Raw genomic sequence first — 26,011 nt, 5'->3', positions numbered from 1 at the left:
TGATCTTAATAACTGTACAAACACTCAAAGAGGTTGTAATATGACACAGCTCAATTATTTACTCCATCATACAACACGTATAGCATAAAACAAATGGACATTATTTGCAACAACGTTTAATGTATAGTAAAATGGTGTGTATATCAAACATGTGATGTTAGAAAAAAGTTTACCCATAGAGTGCCTTGCTATCATAAATTTTAAAACATATCCTGAGCATCATCAGCTTGCGCTAGTCACATTGATAAAAGTAACTACTGTAAGATGAACAAGTAATTTTAGAGTATTTGGTGTGTAAACGATGATTGTTATAAAACCTTCGAAGGAGTGAATTTAAAATTCATTTACTGACAATTAATGTATGGTACAAAAGTATTATTGTTTAAAAATTAGCATCGTACTTGGTCTGAAATATTTCATGCGTTTTTTCTTGAATCTTGTATGGGAATGTTCAAGCAATGAATTTGTTTTATACATTGTCGCCGGCAGCCCACCACACGCATGTTATTAGTATTCATAATTAAAGCGCACGTTGTTTATCTCATGATCCATTTTCTAAACGAGTTATCAACTCATGTTATCTTTCGTATCTCGGCGATACAAAAAGTTTCCTAACGCGCGTCTGTGGCGCCTCCTTTTGTATTGTGCAATATTTGCGAATCATGCTCTTAACAGTTTACATGAAATAATATTGTGTAAGTTCTAACATTTGTCCAGCGTTCATGTTTATATAAATTATTGAGTTTTAACGTGTGTAACTATTTAAAGAATATTAAAAAAAAAACTTGTGCGAATTCAATGACATAACTATTTTTTTCTCACAAAATTAAAAATACAAACGTCATTAATATTTTGAAACGATTTTTTTATTATTATTGTAGTATATAGCAGATTAAAAATAAAGAAGCTTAATTTTATAGCGATAAATATACTGTTACGGTAATTTTGTAACGATATATGTACTACTCATTACCTCAATCTCGCTTCTGGATCGTTTGACGATGCCAATGTTGTTAAAATATCGAAGAGAAACTACGTGTTTTATTAGACAGTGGGGCATTAGTCTGTTAGTTTATTAAAATCCTTGTCCTCGTGTGATTATAGTTTTACTACTGATTGCAGATGATAACATCAGAAAAAAATTAGGAGTCAGAGACCACGAACCGACAAGCGTATTGAAGGATGGCCACCAGCAAGTTGTTATTAAAGTCGTTGGGAAACGCTGTTTCTCGGCCATTTCCTACCAACCTTATTGTAAATCTATGGGGTTAGTCTATATCCTGCAGTGTACGTTATATGGCTGCTATGACTATGATAATGAATGTTAATATTTGTACCACCATATTAACAAGTTGCATTTCCACCAACATTCATTTAAATGAGTATCTCAAATCAGTCAAAATATTTCAATAAGATCTATAATGTAAATTAAATTTTAGCAACAATAGTGCCTATATCACAGGCCAGCCATCAGCCTGTCTAATAAACTAAGGTCGTTAATTTCACGAAATCACTTTTTCGTCTCACATCGAGGCACCAACGCGTTTGTAGAGACGACTATGTCAATTTATGCGACCTCATATTACGTTTGGCTATTCAAATTTTATGTAGCCGAAGATGCCGACTGTACATATTTTTTTTAACAGACTTTTTATAGTAATCTTTACATTCATGTATATTGTGCTTTATCTCATGTGTGGATGTTCGGTTATGGTTTGAGTGAAAAAACAGTCTTAGGTATATATCTATGTAAGCCAAAAACCTTTTAAAAAATTTGTACTTGATTGGATGTTTTGATAATTATGCGTTTTTTTTTTAGTTTTAATCGTACATTTACATTCGCGGGATATGATCTTGTATAACTAAAAAAACTTCATGCATTTACCAAAAAAAAAAAAAAATTCCACTGCTCACAAACAAGTTGCGTGCTCAAATCAACCAGAGAATGGGCAGCAGCGTCTTCTGCGTTCCTTAATACCACACTCCGATCACCAACCCGCCTACCAAGCGTGGTGATTATAGTATATCCCCAAAAGATATCTTTGGGGAAAGCATAAGCCTTGTAGATGGTGTATATTGGCTGAAACGATGACTACGAAATTAACATGGTATCATAAAAAAGGCATGTTTACTTTTAGCACGGAAAATCAATATTTATGAGGTATAATTTTGAATTAACCAATGTCGTCAGAAACATAAAAAAAACGAATTTTCTGCGGAGTGTTCAATGCTATATAATTATTTGTAGGTTCATATTAAAACATTACTATTTTGTGTTTTAATTTCATGTAGTCACAAATAAATACACATTCTATTTAAAGAGGAAAAAGCTCTCTATTGAGCAAAATCTGAATGAAAAAAATATTTTAAATTTTTTTGAGCTGTGATGTTGGAATGTCAGTTAATAGTATTGTCGAGATAATACATTTTTTCATTTTTGTGAAAGTGCTATTATTGTCCATAAGAAGATTCCATTAGACATCCATACAATCTTCAAATGTATTTCTAGCTCTTTAACAATCAAGTGTCTGCTTGTTTATATTATATGGTTTTTTTGTACAAATGAAGCGGCATCTTGATAACAATATTATAACGGTTTAACCATTAATGTATTCGCTATAAAAGATTAAGACATAACTGAGAAGTCCGATGACAGCTTGAATGTAATGAATTGAACTATGTAACGTACATTCCTATTATGCATATTTTTATACGAACTTTCTACATATCAAAAAGAAAGGATTTGGATTCTTTCATTGAATCTAGTCATTGATTATATTAAATTAATAATCGATGAAAGAATGTACCGTATATATATACAAAGCCAAATATATGTTTATATATATATATATGGCTTTTAGTTCCCCTGGCAGGTTACCTATTACCAAAGGTGGTTGCCAATAAAAATATAAATGAAACGAATTTCAGAGTGAATACCTTATTGATTGAATGTCTTAATAATAAAAAACGATTAATACATAAAGAGCTTGTATTATTTATTTCGTATATCTGCAGATATTAGTAATCATATGACTGTATTTTTATTCTAATTTTATATGGTACCTGATATTTTTTCCTTTATTACAACCTAACCCACCGCTTTTTTTTTTATTTTGATTGACATCAAATGCTTGACATCGGTTTGGGAGGAATCGGTGATTTATTTTATTCCATGGTTTGTATTGGAAAAGAAATGTTGTTATTCCACTTTTTCTCTCAATTAAAATCTTCCTCTTAACAAAATACCTGAAAAACGTAACGGAAACATTGAAAAACAACGTGGTCCGTTTTGAATAGTGAAACGTTATAATTTGAAATTAATACATATGTATTGTAGTTTAATAAAAATAAACGAATAGACAAGCAAAGCAAAGCAAGATATTGAAATGTTTTTGTTCTTTATCATAAATGAAACAAGTGAACTGCTTTCTATCATTATATTATTATAATTTAATAACAACTTCTGCTGTCGTCATCATACATACGTTGTCCTGTATTAGCTATGAATACACTTTTAAAAACTTAACAAACAATAAAAAAATTATTTAAAAAACAAAGTGTTTTGGTGTAATGACTTTTGTTAAGAAACATTGTCGGTTCAATTTTATGACGCGTAATTAATTTGACGCTTTTCCAATTCAGGAATATGCGACATACACTAGAGCATGTAAAATACATGAATTTTCAAGATTGATGCCACAAACAGTTAACGAATGCCTCTGCAATTTATTTATTGTTATTGCAAATGCACACTGTACAGTTTTTTTTACAATTATAATCTTAAATGTAGTAAGTAATGGGTAAGTTATTAAAAAATGAATGGAATCTCTAAAGACAGAATTTATATGGTCGCATAACTAATGCCGAAACTTTCCAAGAAAGTTCAATTGTTTTATTTACTGGAGACTCAAATACGAATTAAAATTATTCAATATGCATTTTTTTATTAATGTAAGGCAAAAGATTAGTTGAACTTAGTTTTACGCATATACTCGTATGATAATGGTTTACAAGGTATCTCATAACTTCTATTTTAAATCTTAAAATTAAAACGAACGTATCAAAATAATCTTCTTTTAGCATTTAAGAGATATTTTTAGTTGCTCGAAACGTGTAAAACATGGTTCGTTGAATCATTTATATGGTTGATATTATGTGTAATAACAAGTAATGTATACATGAAACATTTTTAAATTTAATTAAAAAAGCAACCATTGAGTTTCTGGCCGGCCGTTCTCAGCACATCAGCATTCCGAGCCGGTAATAGTAAAAATTATTTACGATTCAAAACGAATTAAATTTCTCCTACTTGTTAAAAGAATAAATGTTTTTCACACCCTTTATACAAAGTGAGAAACATAAACATAGACAGATAAACTAACTCATGTTCGCATATCTTCTTGCAATATATCTTAGAAACCTGTTAGTCATGATTAAAATAGTAATCTCTGGATTCACGTTCTATTGCGCAAGGGAAGATAATTGTGCACCAGTATATTATAACACAAGTAAATATGTATGAAAATATAAAACCTTATACTATTCCGGGCCAGATTGTTAATAGCACGCTAGATCTGAACACCGTTAGTCGATTAATATAGTCACGGAGTGAAGCTATAGGTTGTACGAGAACTGTCTGATAACTCCGTGACTTTTTGAATCTTTCTTGCAGTAAATTTTAATGCCGTCAACCACTATTTATTAAAAGGTTACCGTCGAATTTTGACCAAATGCGTCATTTAGTTTGTGATTTGTGTGCCTACGAAACAACTATAAATTTAATGGAAATAATAACAGAAAGTCATGTTGTTTTGATGGTATGTTTACAGTTTTTCTTGACGAAAATATTTTTAAGCGATATAATGGTTTCGTTGAAACAAATTTACTTCTTGCGTGTCAAATAATTTGTAAACTTTGGTTAATTAGCATATTTAATAAGTTTTTGCCACTGATTATCTCTTACTCTTTCATAATAAAATCTAGCTAAATTGACGTCGAATGTCATTCACTGGAATTTTTATACAGGTAATAGATACAAAATTAATTTTCTATACCACGTGCACTTTCTCTGTTGCTAATTTTAAGATTGTTTTTAATGACTTTTTTGTATTGGTGTGCCGTTTAAAAAAAGAAAATATATATATATATATATTTAATAAAAGGGTAGTTGGCAACAAAAGGCAAAAAAGAATAATATATGTATATTTAATTAATTAACTAAGGGTAGTGGGCAGAAGGCCTGGTCTAATTTTACATCGCAGCTCGGTACTCCCCTGATGGTGGTGGTAGCCAGCCGCACGATCTTCCAGGACTGGTCAGGCGGCAGCAAGTCGAAAGCAGGGAGCGCCGGTAGGTAGCAGGATGTGATGGTTCCGGTGAAAGTTGATATGAATTCAACAATGTAAATATCGCAGCATAAAAGTCGCAGCATAAAACTTGCAGCATAAAACTTGCAGTGTAAAACTTGCAGTGTAAAGATAACAGTCTTAAACTCGCACCTGTGAATAAATGTCACAGTTATAATATACATATATAAGTATATGTACAATTTGCTCCGCTGACAGTAAACCCGGAGATGGCTTGCGATGAAGTAAGGGCAGAAACCGAAAGCAGTTGGTGTGATTGTTTACTGTCAGAACGGAGTTACAAAATGTAAAGCATGTAAAACAATAATAGGAGAGATAAACAATTAAACAAATTAAAAAGTAATAATGAATACATAATGATGGAACTATAGACACAGACAAAATGTTGAGCTCTAACTTATAGATAAATGCTTCTTAATATTAATGTCTTTATAATATTTGTTCAACACTTACCCCTTGGGGTGCGAGACGATGTAAAGGTTGTGACGTGAACTAAATGATGCCCAGAGAATGAATAGGACCAAGGCGTGAATTTATAACGTAAATTCTAATTGGCCCCGGCGCGTATGAAGACACATAGCTGGTGAACGCAACCGACACAAAGAGTGTGCGTCGGTGCGTGAGACGACACCTAGCTAGTGAACGCGACCGAGGCCAGGATCCTTCTGCCTGGCAAATGTGAACTGCTGTCGCTGGTGCGCGGGCGCATAGGAATTTTTGTTATAAAAACAAAGATCCGTTAAACCAATAGCACGCTTCCACGACCCCACGCCACTTGAGATATACCGTTACCCGCTAAGGGTTGAACAATTTTTTGCTGTATTGCGATTTATGAGACGTTTCTCGTGATAATATTTTTTGGTTAAAATTTTAACTAAGATTTATGGGACGTTAATCTGCAACGTTACATTACCCCGCGCGTCACCGAAGGATTTTATTTCATTTAAAGGAAATAAAATCCGAACTTATTGATAACAATTTCATTTTTATCCTTTTAAACTCATTCTTTCATACTTCTCGCAAACAAACTAGCAATAGTAATCATTATAAGGATTACTAACGCGACCAAACAATTATGAAGGTTATAGATTCATTCTAATAACCCAAACGAAATATTACGCGGTTAATGGTAATGCTTTAGTTTATGTTGTGTCGCATTATGTTTGTTATTTATTCAAACCTATTATTTTTAAATCCTTTATGTGCCATGTTCCAACATTTTTACCGGCCATGTCTTCTAATACATACACTAAGGGAGAATTCTTTTTAATTATACGACATTTGATATATTTAGGGGCTAATTTCTTACTAAAATGTTTGTCCTTGTTACTTAAAACATATGCACGTTTCATCACAAAATCGCCTACATTAAATTCTATTGGCTTACGGCGAAGATTGTAATGGGATGCGTTTTTAGCGTGAGCCTGCCAAAGATTTGCTTGGACTTTTTTAAATATGTCGTAAAGGTGACTTCGGTTATCAGCATAAACGTCACGTGGAAGAAATAAGATCTCGTCGCCGAGATCGTTATCAATGTAATGTGAACCACAATTAACGATTTCTCTGCCATATACCAAGAAGGAAGGAGTATATCCAGTCACCTCATTAACCGAACTATTAATGGCGAACTGCACCTTTGGAATAAATATATCCCAAGTTCTATGGTCATCTTTAACGTATGTGGATAGACAGGTAATAATAGTCCGGTTGTATCTTTCGACGGTGTTAATCTGTGGTGTATATTTTGGCGTGAAGAAAACATTCGGAACATTATACTGTTTGAATAAGGATTCAGTAAGTTTGCTAGTAAACTGGCTGCCGTTATCTAAAAAGATTGTTTGTGGTATTCCATGCACCAAAAATACAGCATCTTCTATAAATTTACAAACAGCACTGGCGGAAGCTGCTCGTAAGGGTGTAATTAAACAATATTTTGTAAAACAACAAGTAACGACTAAGATGTAGGTATTCCGCTTACGAGTGACAGGCAAGGGACCCATGAGGTCGACTGAAATTACTTGAAAAGGGCGGCTGCAGTGTTTAGGACGTCCCATTTCACCCAGTACCTGATGGTTCTGAGCCTTATATGAGAGACATTTGGTACATGAAGTAACGAAATTCACTACGTCTTTATGCATACCGGGCCAATAATAACGTAACGCAATACGACGATAAGTCTTGAAAATACCAAGATGTCCGGCCTGGGGTTCTGCATGATTTTCGTTAATAACCTTGTCACGTAGTTCAAGCGGGACCACCTCTTTCCATGCGAATTCAGAAGTCATGTTATTTAAACCGAATCCGTTCTTGGTCAGTCTAAAAAGAGCATTGTTTTTTATAATGAAATTAGGGAAATTTTGGGGTTTGGACAGACAAGAATTATAGATGTTCTTATACCATGGGTCAGTAGTTGTTAAAAAATTATTTGCGGTATTAATTGCACTAATTGGAACAGCTCTTGAAAGGGCATCCGGGATGACATTGTCAGCGCCACGACGATGTTTCAATTCGAAATTGAACGTAGACAATCTAACACCCCAGCGAGCCAGTCTGCCAGTTGGGTTGTTTAAGGAGAGAAACCATTTTAAAGCACTGTGGTCTGTAAAGACAGTGAAGGGCTTCCCGTTTTCTAAATAACACCGCCAATGCTCCAAAGCTGTAACTACGGCTAAAGTTTCGCGCTCTGTAATGCTATAATTCTTTTCTGCTGCTGACAACGATTTGCTCATATAAGCAATTGGATGCTCCTTACCGCCTACGGTCTGGGTGAGCATAGCGCCCACACCGTAGTTGCTGGCATCGGTGTGTACCTCGAAAGGCTTATCGTAGTCAGGGCAGGAAAGGACAGGAGCCGAAACTAAACATTCTTTAAGACGCTGGAATGCATCGTCGGCCTCTGGACTCCATGCAAATGGTGGTATTCCTTTTTTACTTGAGGTCAACCTATTAAGAGGGCCTGCAATGGTGCTAAAATTGGGGACAAAGCGCCGGTACCAGGTAGCGGTCCCGAGAAAACGCTTGACGTCCTTGCGACAAGTAGGTGTCGGATAGTTAAGGATAGCCTGTACTTTCTCTGGATCGGTACGAAGTCCATTACTGTCAACAACGTAACCCAGGTATTTTAACTGGCTACGAAAAAATTTACATTTTTCTAAATTAATAGTTAGATTGGCCTGTTTCAATTTTTCTAAAACACGCAGAAGCAAGGACACATGGGAACTAAAATCAGATGATACTATGACAATATCATCTAAATACGCGAAGACTTTGAGATCAAATTCTCTAAAAAGTAGGTCAACTAATCTCTGTTGCGTCGCAGGCGCGTTGGTTAATCCAAATGCAGTACGTTTAAACCTAAATGTGCCGCGTCCTGGAACGTAAAAAGCCGTTTTATCGCGATCGTTAGAATGTATTGGAATCTGCCAAAATGCCTTAGATAAATCTATGCTAGAGAGGTAGCGAGCGTCACGAAGATTATCTAATATTTCCGACACATATGGCAAATTATATGCATCGCGTTTTGTTACCGCATTTAGTTTTCGACTATCGAGACAAAAACGAGGTTGGCCATTCTTCTTGGTAACAATTAACACAGGAGAGGACCAAGCGCTCTCGCATGATTCAATTACGTCAAGATCTAACATCTCGTCTACCTGTTCGATTAAAATTCGCTGTTTCTCTGGGGACATCCGATAATAACGTTGTCGGATAGGCAAGGCGTCACCAGTATCTATTCGATGAGTGATCAATTTAGTTTTTCCTAAACCCTTGGATCCGGCAGAGATATCGCTAAATTGAGATATAATATTGTCTGCAAGAGATTTTTCAGAAGCACTTAGGTGATCATAGTCCTTTACGAAAGTGGACTGCTCTGAATTAACACTAGCGTTAGTAACTACGGCATTAGAAAAAGTAATGCAATTAATATTTTTAGGAAATATTTTAAATTTGTGCCAAAAGTCTATACCTAAAACAAGGTCAATATTAATGTCTGGAACAACAAAAGCTTTGATTACATGAATATTTTCGTCGAATTTAATCGGAAGATTTAGATAGCCTATACTACTCATAGATTGGCCTCCGGCAGCTGTAACAGTAATATTATGTCCATTTTGCAATTGTATGCCTTGTTGTTCTATGATGTTATGAGCATGATTGCCTACTATAGTAACCGCTGAGCCAGAGTCTAGAAGACCTAACATAGACAAATTTAAGATTTGTATAGGAGCGTAAGGTCGAGGGTCATTTACAGGTTTATTCTGCAGAATTGTGGCGAGTTTATATGATTTAAAGTAAAACTTTACAGTTTTTAACCAATTCTCCCAATCTTTATTATCAAATTTTAGAGTTGCCTTATTGGCATCACAATTCTGCAAGTCTACTAGTTTTTTGGAATCCCCGGTTTGCAGGAGGGACATTGCGGCGCTTTAACTCCCTCACGACCACACACATAACAAATTATTTTGTCTCTACTCGCTGTGCATTGACTTAAGCTATGGTTGTTTTTTCGGCACCGGGGGCAAAACAGTGGTTTCGGAAAAGACGCATGCATGGCATGAATATACTTATTATCATTTTTTGTATAATTATAATGATTATTAGGATAGATTTTATTTTTATTATAATTGTTGGTGTGAGAATATTTACTATAATTTTGGTTTGAACTATGAGCCTTCGACGATGATTGACCATTGTACGCAAATTCTGGTGCAATTGTGTCAATTGTACGTTTGGGAGGCTCACGAAAACTAGCTAGTCGTGTTTGAATACTTTCGTAATTCCGGCATAAAGATCTTAAGGTGTCGACATCAGATATTACTGTGACCGAAGATAATGTACTAGCGTAACACGGTCTTATGTTGTGAAGAAGGATTTCCATCTTTTCCTCATTTGATAAGGTTTTTGATAATCGCGAGAAAAGCCCCGTCATTATCGACAAATATATAGTTATATTTTCCGATTCGCCTTGGGTTCTTGCGCGGATCTCTGACATTAAACGGTAATCATAATCCGGTTGATCGAAATCTGCTTTAAGACGCACAATTAACTCATCCCAATCGGAAAGCTCAGTCTGGTCCTGGAGACCACGATACCAGTGTAACGCGTCACCCGAAAAAATTTCAGTTGCAAACGAAAACAGTTGTGATGAAGAAATATTTCTACTTTTACTAAATTCGGTCAGACGTTGAATAAATGAACGCACGCAAGATTTACCGTCGAATCTAATTTTGGCGAGCTCACTAACAACGCCTCGATTGCAAGTTACGTTTATGTTCATTGGTAGAGCTGCTGGTTGCTCAGGACTATCACCAGTAATGGGTGCTACTAATCTGTCTACAACAGGAGTATCTTTGATGGAATTAAAACGATCAAATAGCTCCCGGTACTCAGTTATGCAAGTTTGATATGTATCCTGCGTAGCATCATTAAATATTAAACGATTGAATCTATGGTATAAATGGTGCAAATAGTTCTGCACACGGATAAATGCATTCCTATCTAACGGGGAATCAAGAATGAGCTTTATTTTAGCGAGCACCTCTTTTACGCCGGTCAAATCTTCCGAAATTTTTAATGGACTCTCCAGAATGTCCTCAGAAGGAAAAAGAGGGCCCAGTCTAGCAATTTGTTTATGTAAATTGTTAACAATAGCGCCATGTTTAACCTACTTTTATAAATTGGTAAAGAGAGAAAGAAGAAAAAATTAAATGCACCACAATAAGGAAGGTGTTGAACAAGTATTCTACTCAATCTACTCCGTTCTGTTACAAATTCACTAACGAACGTTATGGTTGCTAGTATAAGAATTAAAAAAAACACACACACACAAAAAACATTAAAATAATGTGTATAACTGCAACTAATGTGTACGGTCCTATGAAAAAATAGCAGAAGCAAAAAAAGTTACAACATAAGAACAAAATGTATGTTAAACTAAACAAAAACTTTTTTAAGTGAAGGATGTACACTTCAGTTGCTGGCAGTAGAAAAGGCAAAAATAACGTTTTACAAAATTAATTAAATAAAAAAACAATCACATAACTACACTACAATGCAAAATCAGACCTTTTAATACCACGTTAAGGGCGCCAGTGTGCCGTTTAAAAAAAGAAAATATATATATATATATATTTAATAAAAGGGTAGTTGGCAACAAAAGGCAAAAAAGAATAATATATGTATATTTAATTAATTAACTAAGGGTAGTGGGCAGAAGGCCTGGTCTAATTTTACATCGCAGCTCGGTACTCCCCTGATGGTGGTGGTAGCCAGCCGCACGATCTTCCAGGACTGGTCAGGCGGCAGCAAGTCGAAAGCAGGGAGCGCCGGTAGGTAGCAGGATGTGATGGTTCCGGTGAAAGTTGATATGAATTCAACAATGTAAATATCGCAGCATAAAAGTCGCAGCATAAAACTTGCAGCATAAAACTTGCAGTGTAAAACTTGCAGTGTAAAGATAACAGTCTTAAACTCGCACCTGTGAATAAATGTCACAGTTATAATATACATATATAAGTATATGTACAATTTGCTCCGCTGACAGTAAACCCGGAGATGGCTTGCGATGAAGTAAGGGCAGAAACCGAAAGCAGTTGGTGTGATTGTTTACTGTCAGAACGGAGTTACAAAATGTAAAGCATGTAAAACAATAATAGGAGAGATAAACAATTAAACAAATTAAAAAGTAATAATGAATACATAATGATGGAACTATAGACACAGACAAAATGTTGAGCTCTAACTTATAGATAAATGCTTCTTAATATTAATGTCTTTATAATATTTGTTCAACACTTACCCCTTGGGGTGCGAGACGATGTAAAGGTTGTGACGTGAACTAAATGATGCCCAGAGAATGAATAGGACCAAGGCGTGAATTTATAACGTAAATTCTAATTGGCCCCGGCGCGTATGAAGACACATAGCTGGTGAACGCAACCGACACAAAGAGTGTGCGTCGGTGCGTGAGACGACACCTAGCTAGTGAACGCGACCGAGGCCAGGATCCTTCTGCCTGGCAAATGTGAACTGCTGTCGCTGGTGCGCGGGCGCATAGGAATTTTTGTTATAAAAACAAAGATCCGTTAAACCAATAGCACGCTTCCACGACCCCACGCCACTTGAGATATACCGTTACCCGCTAAGGGTTGAACAATTTTTTGCTGTATTGCGATTTATGAGACGTTTCTCGTGATAATATTTTTTGGTTAAAATTTTAACTAAGATTTATGGGACGTTAATCTGCAACGTTACATTGGTAAAGTTTGTTATTCCGTTTTAATACAAAATATTTTATTTTAAAACAGGTTATAGCACTTAGCTGCAAGATCACTTTTTTATAACCCAAAATTGCTTATAATCTATATTATAAGATACTATTAACTCAAAATATTCATATATATAATATAACAACAAGTTTCAAGTTATAAAAAATGGTTATAGTTAGTGGTACATCAATTATTCGTAATATTTCAAGTAATATTATATTATGCCCCTTTCTTCCAAATTCTAGTGAATGTTCTTCTCTTTACAGATCTCCTTTTTTATTTTTAATAAGAAACAAGGTTTCACAAATTGAAATTTACCAAATTATAGATAAAGATCACGTAACCTTCACAACGAAGTTTTTACATTTAGTTGTATATTTGTGTCGTATATATTTCATTGTTTTGTCAATATTTATAAATGAGCTGTTACCAATGTAATTAGGAGGACAATGGGAAATAAGGTCAGAACGATTTCGATTCCTTTGTAATTTCATGGGATGGGTCACAATATTCCATATCGACATGATGTCAGCGTTGCGGTTGCATCATGCTCGCATTCTTATATTGATTTATAATACCTCCCGTGATATGCATCAAAAGATTTAAAAAGTTAAATAGACGACCTATTGAAATCATTGACAAAAATGAAATTTATGAAGTTTGTCTATTTCTTCGCATTCTGACAAATTCTTCATTCTTAAAAAAAATATAAGAGTTATCAATTACAATAAAAAAAGTATAGCAAAAATTATAATACACAAAAAAAACTTTTTCTTTTTCAGTCAATAAAAGCCTACACGTAAGGGCTTCCCCCAAAAATCGCCACGATAACCAATTTTGCATTGCCCGCGTCTAGCGACTTCCCGCGACCTTAATCATGTCGTTTGTCCATCTAGTGGAGGGCCTGCCCCGGCTGCATCTACCGGCTTGTCTCCACTCGAGAAACTTTCGACAACGGTCATCGGTTACACGAGCTATGTATGTGAACCACTTCAGATGAACAATTCTTCGATCTATGTGGGTGACCATGGTTATTTTACGGATCTCCTCATTTCTGGCTCCATCTCGCAGCGCAACTTCAAGCATAGCTCTCGTCATTGCTCTGTGGGTGACCCAGAGCTTTCTATAAGGCCCAACGTAAGCGACCACGTCTAGGATCCGTAAGTTATCACAGGCAGCAAATTAAGTATGTGTATGTTAAAGACCTTCGTCTTAAGGTATTGCGGTATATTGAACGAATAGATGATGAAAAGGGGCCTAGTTTGTATATTGGCAAAGAAAACGAAAAAGTTTATTTTTTTTAATTTCAGTTTTACCATGATAACGCTTCTAAGAAAAATGTATACACCCTTTGTGAAAATTCAAGTATAGAATTCTATCAAAATCTGTTTAATATTGAAATATAATATTGTTATTAATTTTCCTTTCTGAAATTCCTAGACTATATATAATAGTATTCCCTCAAATGCGTTGATGTGTTAAAAGTTGTTTCATCATTCAAAGTGCGAGAATTCAATTAGCCTTATCTAAACTCCTGTTACTCTTAAGATGTGGAATGTACTATTTCCGTATCTCTTAGGATGCAGAATAAGCAAATTTATTGTATGCTATCCACAAAGGTAATTGAGTTACATTTTATCACGTTTACAGACGTTATTCGTTAATAACCGACAATTACTAATAGAACTCAAAAAAACCTTTAATACAAACCAGTTAAAAAAGTAGTGTAATTTTTGTCAGCTTTTGTTATTTTTATCGCTCTAAATAAATGTATCAAAAGCGACATTATAAAATAATTAATATGTATGTTATCATAGGAAAATGTAAGATAAAACTTTCTAATGATGGGAACTTATGTCGTTTATTCGTCAAAGGAATGCAATGATATAATACACAAAGTAATAACTCGAATGCATATTTACACACAAAATGTGTAGTCCTGTGCATGCCATAACAAGAAAATTAATTATTGAACAGGACATGTTTTAATAAAAATTAAATGAATGTAATGCATGAACTGAAATAGCTTTAACTCCGGTCTACATTTATTTTTCTTGTCAGTATATGTTTTATACTGTCAAAACAGTAGTCTGTCCATTGTTAGATTTGAGAACAGATCGTATTAGTTGCATCTAACAATAGTAATGGCCGCGGATTAAAGCCGTGTGTGGCGCGTGTGTTTATCGATAGCCAACTTCGCTCGCACGGGCGTCCGTTTACCTTTGAACTAGATGAAATGAACTTGAACTTGTTTTGTTATTGTCCTGCTAATGTCGATTTGCGAAGGATTCTACTGTAATAGTGATAAAAAAAAGTCTAAAAATTTTGCAGGAATCTAGAATTTAAAAATACTCGTTTTTATTTAATTTTAAAAATAAGTAAAAATTGTTAAACGTGTTCAAAAATTATAGTTTCAACAATTATATTTAACACATACATTCTTTATTTTCAATTAAATGACAAATGCGAAAATAAATTGATTATTAATATTGTAATCTATTAAATATGCAAAAGGGAATTACGTAAAACTTTTACTTAGTATTTTTAGTTTTTAATTTTCAGTTAACACTATAAATAGGTCAGTCTATCAGTAAGCTGCTCCAGCTTATTGAGAAGAGCCAGAAACTTAACAGTTACTCTTTATCATCGAAATTTAACAATATTTGAATTCTAATTCACATCAACTAAAGTCTCTTGAATGATATAATAAGATTCATTTCAAAATATACCTTTAGTTTAAAAGATAAAACTAAGAAAAGAAAACTCTAAGATATCTTACGTAACTTTATTATATTTGAGCAGAACGAGTGTAATTGTGAATGATTTTTTGAAGATAAATATTTCGAGTTTATTTTTATTTGTTGTATTTATCGTCTTTTTTAATATGATATAAAAATCGAAAACTCATTTAAATTTGTTAGGTTTTTTAACATTCTTTTTTCCTAAAAGCTCAGTCTAATAGAAATAGTCAATCAAAAAGGCGGGATTGTAACGGACACACGTGACATAGCGGCACTTCAATGAATGGATTATTGCAATCCATTCAGTGAACAGGAATAACATTTAGTTATTAAGAAATAATCATTTAAACGATCATTTAAATATCGTATTACATTTATTTTTATATTTTAGCTAGTAATACGTTCTTAAGACATTTTAAAATTATATTTAATATTTTTCCGCGATTTTCGCGACTATCATATGCGATACTCGCTCCGTTTGCCATATTTAGTATTTAATGAAAATTATTTAAGATGTTTATTAAAATAAATATCTCGCACGTTTACAGAATTATAAATTAAAACTTTTCAAAATCGTTATAAATGATGATATAAAAATAAGAAATTTTACTGAAAAAAATATTGTACCAATTAAAATGCTTGATGTTATAAGGAGATGTAAAAAAATGAAATGCTATTTTTCGTGTTTCTTAATTTATATGTTTAATCATAACGTAATTATTAGTAATAATCGAGAAGGCCAGTTCAAAACGTGCGCAGTAGAAATGGCAGGTATTGCATTCTTAAATTGTTATTTCTGTTGCTATTTTAAGCATACAACGGTATTCTGAACCTGCTGGAGTACCTTCGTGAGATCGATGCTAGGCAAAACGCTGGGCGCTTTGTTGAAATACAGTTATCTTTAAGAGTGTTTGAATTTCATTAATATTTAAATAAATGAATTATTTAAATGAATGTAATGTGTTGATCATCCTGTTTCTAAGCTATTTTTATTTATTGCTCTAATAGGCAACTGGTTTAAAATACTTGCGTAACTCTGTGTAAATATGGTACGGTTAACTTTTTCCATTCTACGAAATAAAGTATTTTTCTTCTTGTATTTCTATTGTTTTCTTTAACTTTATATGAAATCGAACAAAAACTAGCTAATATATTTCTACAAATACACAAAAGGATTAAGAGTTGTAAAAGGAAGCCAACATTATTAAACTTAGGTGGGCATACCGATATTGCGAATATAGAAAATGCGGTACTTATATCTATTTGTTGTACTTTGACAAACAATAACTTTATTTTTATAAAGTTAATATAAATAGTAAACATTCTGAACTTGCTTATCATAACGGGCAACCGGTATCGTTAAATTATGTTAATTCTTTGCGCAGGCGTATAACAAATGGTTTGTTATCAACTTTATTTCTACAAAAGTTATTGAGAACGTTAAAAATGTCAAACATGAAGCAAAATTATGGCGACATTGCGAAGACATAAATATCTTAAGAATAGCGAAAATTAATTATAATTGATCAAATACCATAAAAGAGACGTTTGAACAGGTAAGATTATTTCAAAAATTCTAACAGTAAATATTCTGATAAAACTAGACCAGATATCACTGATATGAAATATCACTGTTATTTTTGTTATAAGTAAAATAATAAGACTTTGACGAGTTATTCATAACCTCTCGTGCACAAGATATTTATCTAATTTATAAATAATTCATATGCCAAATATTCATTGGCATGAATATATTAAAAAAAAACCTATTTTAAATTTAGACTGTCTTCTAAAATGGTTATCAATTTTAGTGTGGAGAAGTTAGTTAATAAATAATAATCAAAAGTTGACTTTTTTCCCAAAACTATTTTTTTTTCTTTCCGTGCAATTTTTTCATCACTTCAACTGTAGCAATACAAAATAGTGAAAGAATTTTTTTGGTAACTTTGATAAGTTGTATATAATTTTGGGTAAATGGATTCAATATTCAAAATTGGTACTGGTAAATATAGTTACGTAACTATATATTATACCTAGCTATGCAAAAACGCTGTAACAAATATTTTCAGACAAGCTTTCCCATTACGGTGTAAAGTCTGTATTCCTTAATTCTTCCATGTGGCTTACTCAAATTAGGTTCGTCTTTCAATTTAGTATAATTTGAGCTCGTGATCTCATTTCGATCCAGAAACGTCAGTGATTTATCGTCAGATTATTCTGTGTCGAAGCGGTGACGCAAGTGACTATCCGTCCGTGACTGCCGAACACTCCTCGATGACTTGTGCTCTCCTAACGCGCCCTATTTTACAGATGTTAGTGCGAACTGAATACTTCACCGCACTCATTCTCAATCTCAATGCCATCGTGAGTGTCGTTGATGCAATGAAGTGACGCTTATGTTAATATTTCAAATAGGTCTACTATCAGTCGCCAGATCGTACCTATCAATAACTCTTTTGTTCGCATCAGGACTTCGTACCGTTTAGGACTTTTGTTATTCTAAGTGGGTCGTGCGGTCACGCGATGATTGCGACATGTTTTTACTATTATACATCCCAAATATAATAAATGTTTTAGTATAACGATAACTAACATACCTCGCAAAAGTATTTGAACCGATTGGAAGATATTTTGGCATTATCATATATTAAAAAAGAAATTATTTGTTTTCTGTTTTAACTGTTTAGAATCTAAAATAATCATAGGTGAAAGCGAGATTTTTGTACAATATTTAAATAACATCTATGAAATTGTATGGAGTTACTAAATTTGTAATTTCAAAAAGTGAATCATTTTCATTAAAGCACGAAAATCCCGCCTTTTTGCAAAGGTAAAAACAATCAAATGCGAAGGAAAATCCAATAAACAAATTGATAGTGTTTGCCTACAACGTTGTGGAAGTAAGGAGATTTATCGGTCATCAAAAAAAATAATTATTCCATTCATAATATTTGCAAGAAATAATATAATTTAGTCCCTACTTTACTTTTTTGTATGATCACTTATAGAAAGTAGTACATGGTTTAGTTTTTTTATGTATCTTTGTAGTATGCGGAATCGACTAGTTTAGTGAACCTAATAAAAAATCAAACAGGGCGTGGCTAAAATTCTCTTATTTAAAAACATATGGTAAAATTCAAGTTCGGACTTAAACTATTTGGAAATATAAGGCATACATTTGAGAAACTGCACGAATCTTCATTTGAATATTTTCAAAATTTTAATATGTAAGCCATGAGTAACAAAGAACTATAAAAGCAATGTGTCCATTTTATAGGACCACCAGTAAAGATGATAATGATCTTTCTTTTATCGAATGTAAACAATCGTAATCAAATTCAAATGGCGAATATATAAACACAAGGAAGCTGCGTGCGCCGTTACAAATATTTAAATGCGACATTACCGTAAGATAAGACAAATTTAACGATCCAACGGAAACAAAAGCCGAGGATTCTAGGTCCTTTTATGGAGTCCATGGATTACTTTGCTGGGTCATCGTCGATATATTAAAGCATAACTGGACATCCGGCGTGAGGCGCCGCCCGCAGCAGCATGCCAACGGGTTTGTTAATGAACATAGATACCTCGGCAACGCGTGTGCAATGGTAGGGCATTATTGAACAATCTATTAGTTGACGAGTAGAATACAAAGTTATGTCGGTACGAATAATATATTAGTTCAATATGTACGTTTATTTTTTATTACGTGCATAAAAGCCTTAAAGGGGTGATTGTATATTTACTGTCAAATAATATATGGTACGCATTATCTAAAAATCAATGGTTTCAGAAATATTAAATTAAAAATTTGAATGAAAACATTTTAAAATTGCTTATTATTTACTATCCGTCCCTATAGACATTGTGTTGCCATAAGTCGCATTAGAAAATAAATATTTATTGATGAAAATGTCAGAAAATAGTTCTGAATACTTTCTGTTGATAAATGAGATAAATTTTCACCACTAAAAGTTTTTAATTCTATAACCAATCTCGCTGTACTGCACTATCCACACGGTTTCTATTAACATTTTGTGTAAGTTACCGTTATAAAATAATTTTACATGAATTATTATTACTTAAAATATTTGGCAATGCGGTCATTTAATGCAAATTGAATGTAAATTTTAAGTATAATATATAATAATGTACAATTTTTTTTAATCTATCAATATTTATACAAAAATTTTCACCAATGCCGCATCATGACATCTCTGGAACTATAATATTTAAAGACATCAAAATAAGTAGAAAAATTTCTTTAGTATAGCATATCTCATTTAAGAAAGGGTTTTATGATTTTACCTATAAAAGGGTTTAAATGGCGTTCATTAAGCAGGCAAGTCAAATTATGGATTTAACGTTTCAAATGATTTATTGAAGCCGCAAATTTATTTAGTCCAAGATATTTGAAAGTTCGGTAAATACAATAAATTTAGTGTCCAGTAGTTGGTAATAGCCTTTATCTGAGTTGTCATTGGTTTAACGCAGTCGTGACCGCAGTGTCTGGCGCCGACGGGAAATCTCCACTTTGACCTGTTATCGGCGTAGAGATTGTTTACAGGTCTGAACACACTGTTTCCTACCAGTTTTGTATCTGGTCAAAGATTCTTGTTAGATTATAAAGTTCATATTTATATTTATAAACTTTCTGTTTATTTTGTTTTGTATTATATTTTCAACGAATTTCAAAATATAAAAAAAGAAACCTTTTAAAAAATGTGTGCATTTTTAATTGTTTTTACGGACTAGAATTATTGTTGGATTATAAGTTTCATATTTAAATTTCTCCTTTTTCTGATTACTTTGTTTTATATTTATGTATTAATTGGGAATGTATTGAAACTTTCATAAAATTAATCTTTGAAACTATAACTAGACGAACTAATAAATCGACAACGGTGATTGATCACATAGATCGATAAATTAGCTCGCTAATTCAACGCGTGCTGTACGAAGCTCGAAGTCGTTTAGTATTTCATAAAGGCTTTAGCCCTTCCCGATGTTATCGTCTACTCTGTATTCAGAAGGGCCTCTATCGGCGGCATAAAGAACAAGCGCCGATTGTGACGGAAATGCTAATTGGTTACATTTGACACTTGGATTAGTAAATAGGGCCCTTTGTTGCCAATTGTTATTTACAGCCTGTTAAGCTTCGCACATTCGCAATGGCTGCTTTCGTCGTTGTTTAACTTTTTTTAAATCACGCTCTTTCAATTTCTCTAATCTTTAACTCGTTCACAACCCAGTCACGACAACACAACACCCTCTGTGTTAAAATTATTCGTTTAAGTAAATTTGTTCTTCGTAAAGACATTGTACTTACTTTTAAATTAATTGATTATAAAATATGTTACTATATCGACCTACACAATTACTACTACGGTTAATATTGAAAACAAACGCGCGAGTGGCTTTTTATACTTGTTGCATAACAACAAGCAGGCGTGAGATCGGCAGCGATGGAGATATTATAATTTTATTGCGGCTAGATTTATTATTTACTCGTATCTATTTATGGATTTAGTTTATATTTATATATAAATATATATATATATATATATAAATAAATATATATATATATATATATATATATATATATATATTTATAAATATATATATATATATATACTTTGGGACTTGCTTTGCGAACTTAATGCCGTTCGCACTATATATTAATATTAAAGTAAACTATATATTAATATAATTAATTAATGACGCTTTAATATTTCTACGCATAAGAACTTTCCCTGATACTTAAATAAAAAATGAAAACAGAAATAGCCGGATTTATAGAACTTTTCTCCAATTTCGCCCTTATCAACACGTTTGATGATTTATTATTTTATATAGATATATTACGCTTTTCTAAAAAACTAAATGTACTTTCTTTCAGATTTATCACAATATGTACAAGACAACCACTAACAAGAGGACAGGTGTCCAGCACCGAACTTGATCTACCGGTAAGCAAGCTTCTTAATCTTATCGAATATTTTTTCTGTTTATTGCATGAAAACTAATACATTTACAATATTTAATACAATATGTCTGAGAAAATATCTACACTGTTGTCTTATTGGCTCTTATAGATTCCGCTGGTTTGAGGAGGCAGTGTGTGGAAGGGTAGCTTAAACCATGTTTATTTACCTTTAGGGATGTTTTGAGGACCTCAACTTGGGTCATTTAATGCATCAACATCTCGGCTCTTTGATGAATAAGGGCTTAAAATGTCGATGAGCTATTAAACTTGTAATAAAACATCGCATTTTGTAATTGTTTTCGAAGTTTGGATGGGATTGGCTTTCATTATTACAAGTAAATAACACTACAAATCATCAAATTTACAATGACACCGGAATAAAGATTCATTAGGCAGAATTAATGTTTTATAATACAAGTTTATTTGTTTGGCTTAATTTTTAATACTATGTACCAATTCATTTATTAAATATTCGATTGTCAATAACATTAAGTCTTAAATGAAAATCTTTGAATTCGTTTTCACATCGATTTCACGTAAATTTTTTTTAAGTTGGTTTTAAATTAAGATTATACAATATATGTGAGACATAATAGGGTTATCATTAGTTGTTATGAGGTATCGAGACAAAATTCTGGTGATTTTGAACATAAAAAGCGTTAAAAGTTTTGATCGGATCTAATTTGAGTTTCATGATAAATATACAAGAATTGTGTAGTTACATTAATACAGAAATAAACAACAATTTAAATTCAAAGCACCTATACCGTAGCAACTGAGTTGGCATTCCATCAAAGAGATTACACGGGTTTTGTGATGAACGTAAAGCCCGCGTAATTGATGTTTTCCAAACGTTCGCTGCGTTCTATTCCTCGAATAAGATGTATCGCATCCAGTAGTTTTTACAACGGTTTGCAGTGTCACGCCTACACTGCACCGTTACCAAGTGAATCAGCGCGCTACGTGAGACATCGTTCGCTTGATTGATACGTTTGTAATTTGGGATATCTGTTCATTACTTGTAATTACAGATAAGTAGCAAAGTCCCCGTACTTTGGCTGTGTCAAGTATGTTATTAAGCCGTGTGTTTGTAATAATGAGAACCCGAAGTTTTTGTACTAAAGCAAAAACGTGTAACGGAGTGGCACTTCCGAGTTTTGGGTTCCAGGAAATTATGAAACAATTCGTCAACATGGGGTTTCCTTTTAAGCAAACTGATACTAAACTAACAACAAAACAGTACAACTTAATATTAAATAGATCGTTATCTACCTTGGCTCTTTATGAAAGCGCACATAATAACTGTAAAAAAATATTTATATTTTAAGACTAACCATCAAATAGCATAGTTTTAAATAAAACCAGCACAACATCGAAATTTCTTCACCCGAACTAGTGTTTTAGTTAATTTTCATTTGTTTCACAGTAACAATAAAGATGGTATGTTGAAACAATTTTAACAAGACGGTTATTAATATGGAATTACATCACTTGAGCGCCGTTTACATTAGAGGAAATTTTACGCACGTCTTTGACCTATCAATAGAACCTCAAATCGATCGATACGTTTGCCCAATCAATTCGATATCTATCTGCAATGTCTCGGCACTCGCAACATTTAATTATTGTACTTTGTTGCGCAAATGTAAACAACAAGAATTTTAGTTCATTAAAACTGAGAATATACCAAAGTAGGTCATTAACTCGAATGTCATTAATGATATCAAATCAAAATGCATGAAGGCTAGTCTAAAAGTGTACCACGCGCCTATCTTGAATTTTAAATCTTGCAATGCCCTACATATGGATTTTAAAATACTTTACTACATTAAGTTCATCACTATAGAAAACAATATGCTCCACAATTAAGCATATTTTCATTAGGTTGCTCTCTCTCAAATAACGTCTAATCTACAGAACCTGAGTAATAAAAAGAGAGAAGTAATCTCTTCTCATATCAAGGTGCGTTTGGAACCCTCATAGTTTAAGTTGAAGGATGCTATTACCAATACGGGCACTCAATCTGATTCCAGTTTTTATTAAATTGGGATGTTAAAGTATGACGACAAGTGCTCATTGTAGATGATACTAAGTGGATACGGATCAACTTCGATGATAATAAATTAACTATCTTAAACATTGCAACCAGTGTTAAGGATTAATCATGATAAGTTTTATAGGTTTTTTTTAAATCACTAAGCAGGTAAACAAGTTGATATTTTACCAGACGATTAGCGATCACTTTAACCTATGGACGTCTTTAAAACCAGGGATGTCACACATGCGTAGTTATCACTGAAAACATTACAAACAGTTACTAATTTAGATAATCTTGGTAGTAACAAACCTATGTGTTTTTTAAAATCGTACCGAATATTAATTTCACTAAATTTAGCACTTCTCATTATTAATTTAAAGTAAGACGCAGTGTTGATAAGCCCCATTAGCTGGAACGACGATATTATCAAGATACGATATATCAGGAAGTCGCTGGAGGCGGGCAGCGCAATACCTATCATCGTGGCGGACCTTTAGAGGTAGCCTATCCGTTACAGTTGACGTCGATCACCCAACATGATGATGATAAAGTAATACTGAATCATCACCAAATAATAATTAACTAATTATTTATGTATTTGTGAAGAAATTTAATTCTGTATAGAATTACTACTTAATTCTCCATAGTACTAGCCCAAAGAATTGCGTATTAATTTCATCGACTCAATCGTAATGTCAATAATGACAAGCCTCTTGACAGAGACTATCTATGTGACTATCACCACCACTTTGTCGTGTTCAACATTATGGTAAAAGCGGAACTGTCGTATGACGCCAGAAGTAAAACATTTACTGGGGTATATAAAAGGTGGACAGACGATCTATTTAACGTCCTCTAAAGACGTTGGATGCAGGCTGCTTCCAACTGGTCCTGGAAATTTACTACATCCGCAGTGGACATCGTACGGCAGAAATGATGATGTACTATTTAAAATACAGGATTTTAAGATATAAACCCCAGATATAGCAACATCAAGATTTTTATACTTTACAAAAGACAATATTTGAGCACAACTGTATATCCCCCTACAATGTAGCAAACAAACTTGTTAAGGTCCTCGGAAGACGCAGAACGTAAGTCGCTTCCAACCGGCCCCGGCCTTATAAATACAGGAGGGAAGCCTAACTGAGATGGTTTAATGTCTTCTGAAGCTTTATATATAACTATCTCTTTTGCAGGTGTCGCGAAAGATTCAAGTGCCGCAGACGAATGGCACGATGTACGCGTGGAGTACATGGGGCGCGTGGAGCTCGTGCTCGCGTTCCTGCGGTGGAGGTGTCGCTGTACAAGAGCGCCAGTGTCTTCCACGGGACCCCACCAGGTACGCATCGATAATAGTAACTGATCGAGCGTAGGCTTGACCCTCTTTGGCACCCTCTAACCAGAATGCTAGAAGCAAGTCAGGGTACTCACTCAGGTTTCCCAACACCCATTTATTACTCTATAGGACTGGACAGCTTCTAATCCTGTAAAATAACTAATGTTACAACCAAAACGAGGATCCAGAGGAAGCCCCGAGCTTTTGCATATGATGTGAATGCTACGAAGCAAACAGTCGTAATCCATGACATTGAAATGTATAGATAAAATAAAAAGTTTATTTATAATTATACCATCAGTTTATATCAAAAATACTGTTTATTACAAAGTAAATAAAATTACCGGGAGACCAAACAGAATTACTGGAGAAATGGTGTTAATAAGGCGTTTTAGTAGAAGTATATTTACAACTCTCCTAATAAAAACTCCAAATAAAGATGAGAAATTGGCTCAATATTTTATGTCGTTGATTTAGCAACACTATATTATAAGAAAACACAACTTACGCGGAGAAAAATATTAAGAAAAATTTTATGATTTAATGAACTTATATATACTTCACAAAATATTTAGTACAACTGTGTGTTTGTTTATCTGAAATCCTATTAATATTCAAAAACTTTAATAGACACAGGACGAGGTTAAGTTTAAAACATGTCTAACTTCAAATAATCCTCCATAGTTTAAAAGTCAAATCCATGTTTGACACAGGAAAACAAACAACGCAACTCGTGAAGAAGATTAATGTCGGACGTTTTCACTTTTTTTCTTCTATTGTTCGTTCCGTATTGTCTTAATTGTTTCATTATAAGGGCCGGTACAGCTATTAAGATAAGAAGCTTTGTCGTATATGTAAACGAAGCACCTATTTTATAACTTGCTTCGTGAAAAAAAAAGTATGAAGTACTTTTCTAACCAACAAGTTTCGTAGCTAAGAAAAAATTACTTTAGTTCCAGATTGATAAACAGCGTGAGAGAATTCCCTTGTAAAGGTTTTTGTGTCACAATGGGTTTTATTAACTCATCGTGATTGTTCCAGTCAACCTTCATTTACACCTTTATCAGTCAGTGTCACGAGCACTTATTAGACTCTGGTTATACGCATATATATTTAGTTGCTAATTGTAGTGGTAAGTGTTCCGGAAATAATATTTCAATTTCCTACAAAAACTCAATATATATCGAAATATACAGAACACAAACGAATAAACATGGCAAAATTATTAGCAATAACATGATTTATTTTGTTATTTTACATTAAAGATTGCAGA

The 26,011-nt window shown here is 33.4% G+C and overlaps 1 protein-coding gene across 2 annotated transcripts in view; it reads left to right on the top strand.

The window, feature by feature from the left end:
* Positions 1-26,011, top strand: part of LOC137921361 (ADAMTS-like protein 4) — a 127,407-nt gene that overhangs the window by 34,226 nt on the left and 67,170 nt on the right. For both annotated transcript variants that reach the window (XM_068764073.1, XM_068764072.1), the window contains exons 3-4: positions 21,275-21,344; positions 24,599-24,741. In XM_068764073.1, the coding sequence (XP_068620174.1) occupies positions 21,275-21,344; positions 24,599-24,741 (213 nt within the window). The remainder of the gene's footprint in view (positions 1-21,274; positions 21,345-24,598; positions 24,742-26,011) is intronic.

Source organism: Battus philenor, unplaced genomic scaffold (assembly GCF_028537555.1).
Source record: "Battus philenor isolate CCGP_79_NKW_IND1 unplaced genomic scaffold, ilBatPhil1.0.hap1 SCAF_19, whole genome shotgun sequence".
NCBI lineage: Eukaryota > Metazoa > Arthropoda > Insecta > Lepidoptera > Papilionidae > Battus > Battus philenor.
Note: the sequence above shows the minus strand (reverse complement) of the source record. Positions and strands in the feature narration are given on the sequence as shown.